A 12450-nucleotide genomic window follows, 5' to 3' on the forward strand; every position below is an offset into this window, starting at 1 on the left:
CTTAACCTTATTCAGAACAATGTTCTAACTCTGTTTAGGCTAACATTTATAAAGTTCTTACAACTAAAATGAAGACTGTTTACAACTTAACATGGTAGCCAGATGATAGAAAACACCACCGTATAAAAATGCAACTAAACTAGTAACTAAAAGTTAAAAGAACCGGTGAACGTTTAGATCCTTTGGTTTTCACCAACACACAGAAAATATAGAGGAATTGTTAAAAAAAAATTAAATAAACCTTATTATTTAAAAATAGGTGTTTAATTTCAGTGGGAGGAATTCTCCTAGCTAATGTTAGCAGCTTAGCTTAGCCTAATATGTGCTCGGGTTTATTTCTTCACTGACCTAAATAATGTTGCAAAAAGCATCAGTTATTGGCTTTAATTTTTTTTTCTTTTTACAATGAACTTCCTAATGCCCATGTTGTCTACTTAAAAAGATATATTTACTAGTTGTATAAACGTTAGCAAAACAGTGCTAGTACGCTAGTTTTGTCCATGTGACTTGGCTAATTTAAGATTAAAGGGTTTATTCCATAACAGGAACATCCTTTAACTAATGTATCATACCTAGATTAGTTTAAAAAAAGATATGTATAGGTTTAAATCAGTTTAAATAAAGATATGTATAGGTTTAAATCAGTTTAAATAAAGGTAAGGTATGTATAGGTTTAAATCAGTTTAAAGAAAGGTATGTATAGGTTTAAATCAGTTTAAAGAAAGGTATGTATAGGTTTAAATCAGTTTAAATAAAGGTATGTATAGGTTTAAATCAGTTTAAAGAAAGGTATGTATAGGTTTAAATCAGTTTAAAGAAAGGTATGTATAGGTTTAAATCAGTTTAAATAAAGGTATGTATAGGTTTAAATCAGTTTAAATAAAGGTATGTATAGGTTTAAATCAGTTTAAATAAAGGTATGTATAGGTTTAAATCAGTTTAAATAAAGGTATGTATAGGTTTAAATCAGTTTAAAGAAAGGTATGTATAGGTTTAAATCAGTTTAAATAAAGGTATGTATAGGTTTAAATCAGTTTAAAGAAAGGTATGTATAGGTTTAAATCAGTTTAAAGAAAGGTATGTATAGGTTTAAATCAGTTCAAAGAAAGGTATGTATAGGTTTAAATCAGTTTAAATAAAGGTAAGGTATGTATAGGATAGTGCTCGCTCTTACATCTAATTTTACGTTATACATATAATTTTATGTACTGATAAATGCTGTAGTATTTGAAATATGTTGTTATATTCCTGGCTCACTATCACTGACGCTTGTTGATTTTTACTTCATATGTTATAACCAATAATAAGTACTACATTTTGACAACCAGTACTTCTTATTGGGTATGTTGTATTGGGTTGAATGCCCTGTTAAATATGCACGCTTTATGTGTGGCAAGAAATTAGCAATTAGCATGAGTTATCAAATTCAAGTTACTTTTTGTAGCCTTTCAAATACATGCTTCATACACACATGACACACAATATTCTTTACATAACATTGTGTTCATGTAAACTGAGATGCGCAAGAATTTGAAGATGCAAGATACTGTTTTGTTATTTCTTGATGTTATTTTACTTTATTTTAAACTGTTTTAAAGTTGCCATTTACATGATCAAATGAAATCAAACATTATTATATATACTTTTAACAGCATAGAATTGAATACACTGTATTGTCTTCATTGAGATTGAGAAAGTATTTTTTTGGCTCCAGGAGGACTTTAATCCAGGTAAGATGAGGCAAAGGTTGCAGACCCATGTTCTAGGCTTATATCGATAATAATAATTTATATCATTAAGATTTGGGAGGACGGAAAAGATTCAATGTAAATTGGCTGTATGGATTGTTTCTCCCAGGGTGCAAATGGAACAGATTGAAGAGATGAAAGAAGGAAATTGAAATAGTAGCGTTTTCATGTCCAAAGTGTATTTCTGCCTTGTACCCAGAAATGTAGAGTAAAAAAAAAAAACAGGAACAACACCATTTTTGGCCTTAATCCCACATGAACACTTTATCCTCTTTGACATCAGTTTCTGGAAATAAAACATATGACTTATTACTGGACTGTGCACCAGAGCCAAGCACTCTGGTTGTGTTTGGTGAAAACGTCACAGAAACAAAACACGCAGGTCAGTTTCTCTTATGTGTGCAAAGTGGTGATGAAATACTGAGGAAACCCGGCTCTGTTGAAAAGACGTTACATTTCAAAGAGGGCTCATCCGTCCTGGTCCACAGGATGAGCACCGTTGCCATTGTCAGTAAGGAGTCGGCGTTAAAGGCCTCGTGGGGGGAAATCACTGGACATTCATTGGGTCGTACCATCTGATTGAGCAAGCAAGGACGGGACTGTGGAGCAGTGCACGACGAGGCGGACGGCGGAGAGCACTGCAGTGCAAAATGGCTTTTTAAGCACCAACCCTGAAGCATCTCCATCACTTGGACGGGATGGTCTCTCCTCATCAGACACTCGCTGAACATCGTAGGTTTCAAACATGTCACAACAAAAGCAAAGCATCGTCGACATCTGATTTTTTACTTCCAGCAGAACAAAGTGGAAAGTTTGAAGTGTTGACCTGCTGAAGCTAAATGGTACATTAGCTGTAGTGCAATGCAAAGACCAGGCAACACCAGTGAAGACGACCGACATCCCAACATGAGACTCACACAGTGTGCACGTCTGAATACACACCGTTTATAGATCACTTTGATATACTAAAATATAGCATCCTAAAATATCTCTTTAGGTCGTCGTCTCAATGTTAAAATACAAAAACCTTTGCAGATTAGAAAAAATCTCTTTGTTTGTGTTGTTGTGTGATTTGAGCCTTTGTGTAAACACTGCAAAGTTTTCACTCTGCTCTTACAAAAATAATCAAATAGTTTCAAAGGGACTTCCTTTAACGTTCAGCAATAAAGCAAACGTTAATGTGACTCCAATGGTTAATTACCAGTGTGGATATTGATCCCGGTGCTGCCTTGGTGTCTACAAGTCAGTCTCGTACCTGTGTCACAATCACGTGGTACATATACAGTACATATATTTCATGCACATAAAACTCGTTTTGTCAGGTTAGGGATATACTTCAGCTGGAGAAAGGCAGAGCGAAAGCGAGGAGGTGACGGAGCTCGTGTTGTCCTCCTGGTTTGTCTAATTGAAGCAAATCAAATGTCCTCCAGAACATTTTCCTTCTCACAGAAATGTTTCTTCATGGTCTGATTGGACTTCTTTGGTCTCGACGGCAGATTCAAGCTTGCGTGGCGTCTCGTGCTCCCCGGCTCCAGGATGAGAGTCTCCTCCATCCTCAGGGAACGTTTCTCAGTGCTTCCAGATGAGTCTGTTAAGCTCAGTGCTGTGCTGCTTAGTGAGTGTTGGGTTAACTGTTCGAGGGTCCACTAGTGAGGAAGTACGTCATCATTTCTCCTTTGCCCTTGACTGTGACCAAACCTCGGTATTCCAGTGTGTAGTTATAGGAGCTCAGGACTTGGTACAGATCTGCTGTCACCTGCAGGGGAGGAGGTTCAAAAACGGTTAGCTCTTTAAGGAAACGTCATCGACACACAACATTTTGTGTGGTGAGATTAAAACATGAAGCTCTCGTTTAATTTTAAAACAATAAAAAGGCCTCTTTTTTGGTTTTTCCGTTTTTCTGTTTCTGGTTTTAAATGAATAAAACAAAAAAAAAAAAAAACAGTTTTTTCAATTTTTCATTTTTGTCGTTAAATGCACATTTACTATTAATTTAACTTCTATCTTTCACCCCTGCTGCACACTGTGCACATAACGCTGAACACTCTAATGCTATTTCACTACATGTCATAAGGTACTAGGGGTGGGAACCTCTGGTTACCTCACAATATGATACGCGATACAAAGCTCACGATAACGATTATATGACGATACTGCGATTATCGATATATTGGTCAGAAATCAATCTACGAAAATCTATGACATAACAAGAAAAAAAAAGATTAAGTGAAAAAATACAATATTTATTTTAGTGCAACATTTTTGTAAATGAGTGTCAGCATACCAATGAAAATGAATGAGTATCTCCAATAGTGCTTTCTGTAAACAAAAAAGAGGATCTTTCTTACCAGTGACACCATTATAGTGCAATATTCCAGTAAACAATATATTGGTTCCTTCAACAAACAGTGACAACATTTCTGTGAAGACGTACTTGCACATTTTAATGAAAAAGCAGAAAAGGTTTTGGAAATTTTTTTTTTTTAAAAAAAACGATACTTAGCGGGAGCATATCGATAATCAATCGTGGTGAAAAATATCGCGATATATGTTTGTATGTGACAAACAAACCTCATGTATCTTTGACTGTCAGGCTAACGTCGTTAGGATGTTTAGCATGTTTGTTTACATTATAGCCGTTACTGCTGAGGAGGTTGTGGACCCACCCACTCACAAAAAAGTTCTATGCCTCCCTACTTTTATACGCTTTCATGTGCTGTAGTAGGGTCATGTTTAAATGTTGAATGGTGTTTATTTATTTGAACTGTTGGTTTAGGCTACAGTGCCAACAAAACAACAAAATACACAATACTAACAATGAGGCTATTAACGTCATAGTAAAATATCCACAATTTAGCCACAAACAAACAGAGTAATGGGGGTCATCTAGAGTTTTAAACACTACATAATAGGTTTCCACATGCTGTGAAATGTATGTAGGTTCCCTGACACTTCAAGTTTGGTGTTTAGTTTGTTCTTTCCTTTTTAGGGAGTGTTTTTGATTTCCTGCATTGATAATCTTTGATTTAATACATTTTGGTATTTATCTATTGGTTTCAATTGTTTTGCTTTAATCCTGGTCTTTATTTCATTATTGTTACGTACCTTAAAACCAGTGTTTGGAATAACGGCGTTTAAAATAACGGCATTAGATTACGGCGTTTTATTTTTCAGTAACGGGGTAATCTAACTAATTACTTTTTACGCCGTTACAACGCTGTTAACGTTACTGAACGTTAAATGCATTGATTGAATAAACTGTGATCTGAAAGCAACCCTGGCTTCATACGCAGCTGTAGTGAGGAGGTGGGTTAAAAACAATGTGAGCGATTATGATTGGCTAAGGCTGCGTCATGTGTCATGGTAGCCAATCAGAGACAGTGTTTTTACACATGTGCCAGCACACGCGTCACACACGCACACACAACCACTACAGATTTGATGGAGCAGCAGTGATGGTGAGCGTGGAGCAGTCTGATGAGAAGATGGCGATACAAACACTACTTTATATTAATTGTGGTCAGAGGCAAAAACGTGTATGTGAAGTGTTCATTATATCCAGGTAGAGATGTAACGATTAATCGTAAGGCAGTTAAAAATCGATTCATAGGTATAACGATTCACATCGATGCTGTGAAAATTGAATCGCAGTACTTTTTTTAACCAGCAGAGGGCGCTACACCAAAGTGTTGGCAGCGAGCGAAATCTGCTAATACTTTCTTTCTGGCCGCCTTCTACTCTTAAACATATTCATAAATGATTCATTACCCCTTTAGCACCGAAAGAATATTTGTAATATTACGTGAATATCTGTAAAAGTCACATTTTTCTATTAGCTCTGTCTGCTAGCATAGCATCTCTTCTTCACTGCAAAATATCTGCATGCCAACCGACCACTGGGTTACCAGCGCCCTCTGCTGGTTCAAACAAATATCTGACCTAAATACAGTAAAAAAAAATTTTTTGTTTTGTTTTTTTAGTCCAATTGTTAAGGCACAAAATACATTTTCAGTTGCACTTTTAAAAAGAAAAATAACTATTATGCAGTTTTGTATTGTTTACTATAGAACCAGAATTTAAATAATAAGCTTCTTCTTCATTTGTATTATTACTTTATTTATTTCATTCAAGATTTATTTTTAGTTAAATTGCATTGTTTTGAATAGTTTATCAAGGAATTCTTTTGACAATGAAAAATAGTATAGTATTTTCCCAAAAAAAATAAAGGAATATTTTTCAGTCATTTATATACAGTCCCATTTTGTAAAATAAATCGTGAGAGAATCGTATCGTGAACCCAGTATCGTGAATCAAATCGTATCGGGAGTTGCGTGAATCGTTACATCCCTATATCCAGGAGTGAAGACTTTGTCAACATCTGTTGTAAATAAGTCCAATTTAATGAAGCACCTCACGACACACACATCTAAAAAATTAGAATTTTTGACATATAGCAACTTTTTTTTTTTTAACAGTAACGCAAATAGTTACTTTCCTTGGTAATGAGTTACTTTTATTATAGAGTAATTCAATTGCTCAGTTTCTTTTTGGATCAAGTAGTGAGTAACTATAACTAATGACTTTTTTAAAGTAACGTTCCCAACACTGCTTTTGACAGCATCTCCTCAACAAGCAATAGGCTGTTACACTACATGGTTTTCTTCCAATATTTTTTCTTTTCTTGATATTTTTTTAAAAATGTATCAGTCATTTTATGATAACTGGAAATGGTAAAAATCAATACTAACAGGTATGTTGACATATGGTTTGACATTACCTGGATCCTCTCTGGCACGCCCGTACTGTCCATGCGACTCGCCACGTTCACCGTGTTCCCCCAGATGTCATACTGAGGCTTCCTGGCTCCAATCACACCTGCAACCACTGGGCCAATGTTTAGACCTATGAGAAAAACACAGGTGTTGGTGGTTATGATTAAGATCACAATAAGAGATGGAAGAAGTGGCATTTTGTTTTGGTCATGGATGCACTGGCACATGTGGGATAAACTCGTACTGGGCTTAACCTTAGACATGTTGATCCCAAATACCAGTTTTAGGCATAACCACTCACTCCTTCCCTCTGTTCACGGCCACCACCATTATACTTAAGCTGGGTGCTGTGTCACCCACTTCAATTTCTCCACACTTGTCACCAGACTGGCTGAACTGATTTCACAACACATTATGCACAATATGCACAACTACAACATCACATTTCACTCTCACTTTAAAGGTGCGTTCACACCAAACGTGACTGAAGTGACTGATGCGACTAGATTACAATATAATCGCAACCTCAAGTTATCTCTCAATCGAAGTGATGTGAGTGAATTGAACGACGAGGTCGCGCTTGACCTCGTCGCTCGGGGTTGAAGAATTTGAACTTTTCAAGTGACAACTCTCCCGTCCTTCACTGTCTGTAGAGCGGAGGCTGCAGCCCATCCCTGCTCCCTCCCACTACAGTGCAGACGGCTGCAGCGGAGGGCTGTGCAACTTCCTCAATCTATCAGAGCAAAAAACACCTTAAAACAGTCAGCTCTTCCTCACCCCTTCCATTTCCTACCCTGACACCCTCTTCCCTGTTAAAAAATTACACTTCTTGTAGTGTTGACCTTAGACAGCGAATGCAGATAAAGTAGAAAAGAAAAAATAAAATAAAGTTCAAAAAATTGAAAATTAACAACAAATCAACCATTTGTGCTACAGATTTGCAACTTTCAACAAAATCTACCAAAACTGAAGAAACTTTTGTACTTTCAACCCAATAGAAAATCATAAAATCCATCACTCTGCTTCCCCCCCCCAAAAACTGTAAAACTTATCAACACAATCTCCTATCACAATTTTTGCTCAATTGAATCCAAACTTGCTAAAGTACATCTTCAGACTGTCCTGTACAAACACTCCACACCTGATTTATCAAAAAAATGTAGCCTACAATGCATCAAAATAGATTAGATTAGATAGACTTGATTAATCCCTTAGGTGGGGTTCCGTCAGGGAAATTACATTTCCACTAGCACTACAGAAAGAAAAGAAAAGCAACACACAAAGTTGAAATAATACATAAATACAGAAACACAAAACATAGAGATTATACGAGAAGAAACCAGAATGTACAGAAATACTGTAAATAATAAATAAACAAACAAGGTTGACTGTAAACGGTAATGTAAACTTGCAAATTCTTGCTAAATACATTTTCAATGTTTTGTAGTTTTTCTTAAATGTATAAAATTTTGGAGTCATGGTAAATATCAGACTTTTATCTCAAAAATGTAAATTTTTTTACATTTTGAATTTTGCTCTTGTGCGAACAACTGGAGTCAATGCACAAATGGCTTTTTCAAACATTAATTTTTCACTTAAAAACATAGTACCAACATCTCCATGCTGTCTAGGTGCAATATGCGTATTTTCAGATTTGAACTACCTTCACACCAGTGACGTGCAGTCAGGGTAGGCAAGGTAGGCAGTGCCTACCCAAGGGTGAATTGATATTTTTATTATTTGTTTTAATTATAATATAATTATAAATTATTTATTTTTCCATTTCCAATAGCCTACAGTACCTATAAGTTTGAGAGTGTCAGCATTTTGTGCGTTTCATTGACCAAATTACTAAACATCGTTATTTCCTGGAACAGCTGCACACACTCTGCTGTAAGGCAGCAGGAGGCCACACCCCCTCCCAAAAGCATGTGCAGTCAGTTCCCCAAGATGAAAACCATTTAAGTAAAAAGGCAGCTGTCTACGCTGCCTTTGGACGTAACCACGCTATGCTAAATGCTATACGAAAGTTCACAGTGCATTAGTGAATTGATACAGCGTGGCCGCTGTTGCTACGTTCTCTAGCTAGAAGCGGGATAATAGTACAGGAAGGATGACAGCGTTAGAGACGATAGAGAAACTTTTTTTTGAGGAAAAACAAGCTTTTAAAAGATGGAGACCAACACCTGAGTTACCAGAGCTTCAGCAAAGGTAAGGTCAGGACATTGTTGGTATTTTCTACAGTGAAAGGTAAGATTGGCTTTGAGGATGCTCCTCACTGAGGCTGTTTTGCGTTGTTGTTGTTGTTGTCTTTTTCTCCGTGTTTCTGTGTTTCCAACACAAACAACAGATGTGCTGCCGTGTCATGAGATATATCTTGTTGGGAGAATTGTTTATGTTTCTTTAATGGTGTTTACGATGTTGATTTTGTTAGATGGCTAAATGTTTGTTCATGTGGATCTTGTTGGGTTTTTTCTTTCTTATTATGATTTATTTATTTTGATAAGAGCATTGAGATGACTTTGTTGGAAATTGCTTTATACAAATAAAATTGAATGGAATTGAATTAACACTTGACAGCAGAAACATATGAAATTGTCATCGGTGGTCTCGAATTGCAACGTGCCTACCCAACCCTAGTGGTCACGGCACGTCACTGCTTCACACGCTAACAGCTGCTGTCTCGTTTTGCCTAAAATTGCCTGGCCCTGACCATTGCTTTGCATCAGCTATAATTAATAACCTTTATTTATCCTGGTAGTGCCATTGAGACGACCATTGCTCATCCGGCGGGGATGCTTCTTGCTTTGCTGCTGCTCACCTATCTTCATCTTGAAGTTGTTGAAGGAGTGCTCATTGATGTACTTCATCTGGTCCATCAGCCTCATGGCATAGTCGGCCAGAGCGCGGATGTGCGAACGTCCGGCCTTGTCGTAGGTGGAGTCGTTCAGGCCGGAGGCCGCCATGTAGGTGGAGCCGATGGTCTTAATCTTCTCCAGCTGGCGAAACTGGTCTTCGCTGATGATCTAGGGATAGCAGACGATAGGACATTTAATCCACAAGGTGATTCATTTAGCAGCGTTCAGGGTAGATTTATAGGATCTGACGCTATCGATGGGTTTCTTGCTAAACACTGGTTTATTGATTTTATCATATTTCTGCTATCTTGCTTCAGACACACAAAATATTCTAGCTTGTTGAAACTTATGATGCAGTTGAAGCTTATGATGTAGTTTAAATGAAATATAACAACTAGAGCAGGGATTGTAAACCCTACATAGTAGGACCAAACCTGGATTTAATGCCACACAAGCCATTTACCAAGGAAAACACTTTTTTTTAACCTCTTATATAAAAAGTAATAAATAGCAGGTTGCCTATCATGTTTCTTTTTTTTTCCCTCCAAATGACAACATTCTTTAAAGATGTTTTATTAAATCCACTTTTTACACAAATTGTGTCTCCCAGCCGACTCACCCTACCTCGTCAAAGTCTGCGATGATTTCGTTGAGCAGCCGCAGACATTCCACCCCTTCATTGTTGCCCTCCAGCTCGATGTAGAACTCTGAGAAGTTGCTGATGGAGGCAAACATCACAGCGACGCACTCACACGACTGGTAGTAGAGCTCATCGTTACGTCGTTCCCGCTGTAGAAAGTGTGCGGCCACGTCTTTGGGCAGAATGTTGTGTAGCAGGCGGCGGTTGTAGGCCTGCAGTTCCTCCATTTCCTCCTTCTCCTCAGTCGCCTGGAGAGGATGGAGTGCCAGGAGTGCATACAGGATGAAACTCAAAGAAACAATAAGTGACAGCCTTGGTGCCAATGTCCACATGTGAAAACTTACAACACGAGAGAGTTTTAGTATTACCTACTCATTAACTCTGAACTTAACCTTTTAAACTAAAACCTTAAATATGGAACAGGTTATAAATGGGTTTTGCATTTGAGACCGAGACCTACAGGATTTAAACTGCCTTCATTATGTTGACCCAGATACAGGAACCTCTAAAAGATTATACAGACTCAAAAATTAGGAAGTGAAATCGTTTAACAACAGATATTATAATTTGCTTAAAGGGCATATATCATGCAAATCAACTTTTTTGAGCTTTTAACCTTGTAACAATGTGAATTCCTTATGAAAAACACCCCCAAAGTAATATCGGGCTTCCTTCCTGCATCTCTGAGAAATCCTCCAAAATCCTGCTCTCTGAGCTGCTTCTCTGCCCTCTTCTAAAAAACGAGCGGTTCAAATGCTAGTGACGTCACTAGAATTATGAACCGCCCCCTCCAGGAAGTGCCTGCTGCCGGTGCCGCACCTCCATGGTGAACCCTCCAGTGTAGGCACCCAGGTAGTAGACATTGTATCGCCTTTGACTTGATCTGACGAGTTTGGGACCCAATGCGATGCAACGGTTGACGTGATAAACAAAAGATTATTACTTTAAATGCACTATTCCTGTATTTAATAAAGATGAGGTGGAGAAGAAAGTGAATTAGCAGCTTAACACTGGTGAGTGTTTGAAGCTGCTCCTGGATGAACACAGCGTGGAGATGGACTCACACAATAGCCGCTTAAATATCCATGTGTTTTACTGTAAAGTCCAGTTTTTGGCTGAAAACAATAACAGTGTGTGGATAGCAAGAGAAAATCACTTTGGTGGTCACTGATCTGCCTCAGAGTGCGTCATGCAGGAGCCTCGCAGGCAAGTCAGTATATAGACACGCCCACTCATGAATATGCATAAGCAGGCAGCAAACAGCCAGTTGGTCAGAAAGTCACTTTTTTGAGGCTAAAACTCTGGAAAAATAAACCTCAAATACTATGTTTTTGGGGTTCTTTGAACAAATGGAGATGGGTGATAAATGCATGATATGGGATCTTTAAGAACTAGCTGTTTTATCTCCTTTGTCAGCTATTGTGTGTTAAAAAATCAACACAAATATATATTTTGGCAGTGTAAAGAGTGTTTTATATGGGGTAAGGTTACTGTCAAAAATGTGTGTGTGCACATGTAAAGTGTGTGCACCCAAATCACGGTTGCATTTGTGGGGCGCCGTTTATAAAGTACCGCATGCTCGCAACATTTAGCAACAAACGACGTTTTAAAAAAAAGATATTTTTAACGTTACTTTTGACCAGAATTACAGAAATATTTGTGAAATTTGTAATATTTACTTTTCTCGTAAAAATATTACGTCAAAATTAAAATTAAATTTAAATCTAAATGTTAAATGTTCACGTCAATGAGCTTTTATTTTAAAATTTGCATATTAGCTAAATATTTAGTTTCAACCGTGACATTTAGGGTCCTTTTACACATACAGTCCAGTGGACTCGATGTGGTTCAGGTGGTGAATCTGCAACATTGTTGCATTTTAATTTAGTCCGGCCCACTTTCACACATGCTCTTTGCACAGCGCACCAAACTTTCTGAACAACAGGCAAAACGGTCAGTCGCCTATTGGATAGAACACTTCAGCAGCCATAGACGAAAAACAACATTTCTGTCAGAAAAATGCATTTTCCAAAGGAAATCTTCAAATAATCCCCCCAGAATTGTAATTAATAATGATTCAAAATAACCCATAAACACAATGAGTGTGGAAATGTTTGTGTCGTGTATGTACGTGTGTTGCTACGAATATTTCGATTTACATTTCATATTTCAAATTAACATTTAATATTTAGATTCAACATTTAGATTTAGATTTCACATATATGTTCTAATGTAACATTTAGATTTAACATTTAGATTGCTGGTTGAAACAAGAAATTAAGTCATTTTACGTGCACACATGAATCTTTTGACAGTAACCTTACGCCATAGTTTTAACAGTCAATGTGTTTATTCACTTTAAGTCACTCCTCTGATGTCATTCAGGGTTTGTGTGTTATAGCTGATGTGTGCTCTGGTGCTTCTGATTGGAT

General features: G+C 37.3%; 1 protein-coding gene across 1 annotated transcript in view; it reads right to left on the reverse strand.

Moving 5' to 3' along the window:
- Window positions 1–2004: 2004 nt before the first annotated feature.
- The window catches only part of adcy5 (adenylate cyclase 5), a 117821-nt gene continuing 107375 nt past the window's right edge, over window positions 2005–12450 (reverse strand). The window contains 4 exon segments of the mRNA XM_028435489.1: window positions 2005–3504; window positions 6526–6650; window positions 9342–9546; window positions 10003–10266. Of these exon segments, the coding sequence (XP_028291290.1) occupies window positions 3376–3504; window positions 6526–6650; window positions 9342–9546; window positions 10003–10266 (723 nt within the window). The 3' untranslated portion in view covers window positions 2005–3375.

The sequence above is a fragment of the Gouania willdenowi genome, chromosome 21 (assembly GCF_900634775.1).
Source record: "Gouania willdenowi chromosome 21, fGouWil2.1, whole genome shotgun sequence".
Lineage (NCBI taxonomy): Eukaryota > Metazoa > Chordata > Actinopteri > Blenniiformes > Gobiesocidae > Gouania > Gouania willdenowi.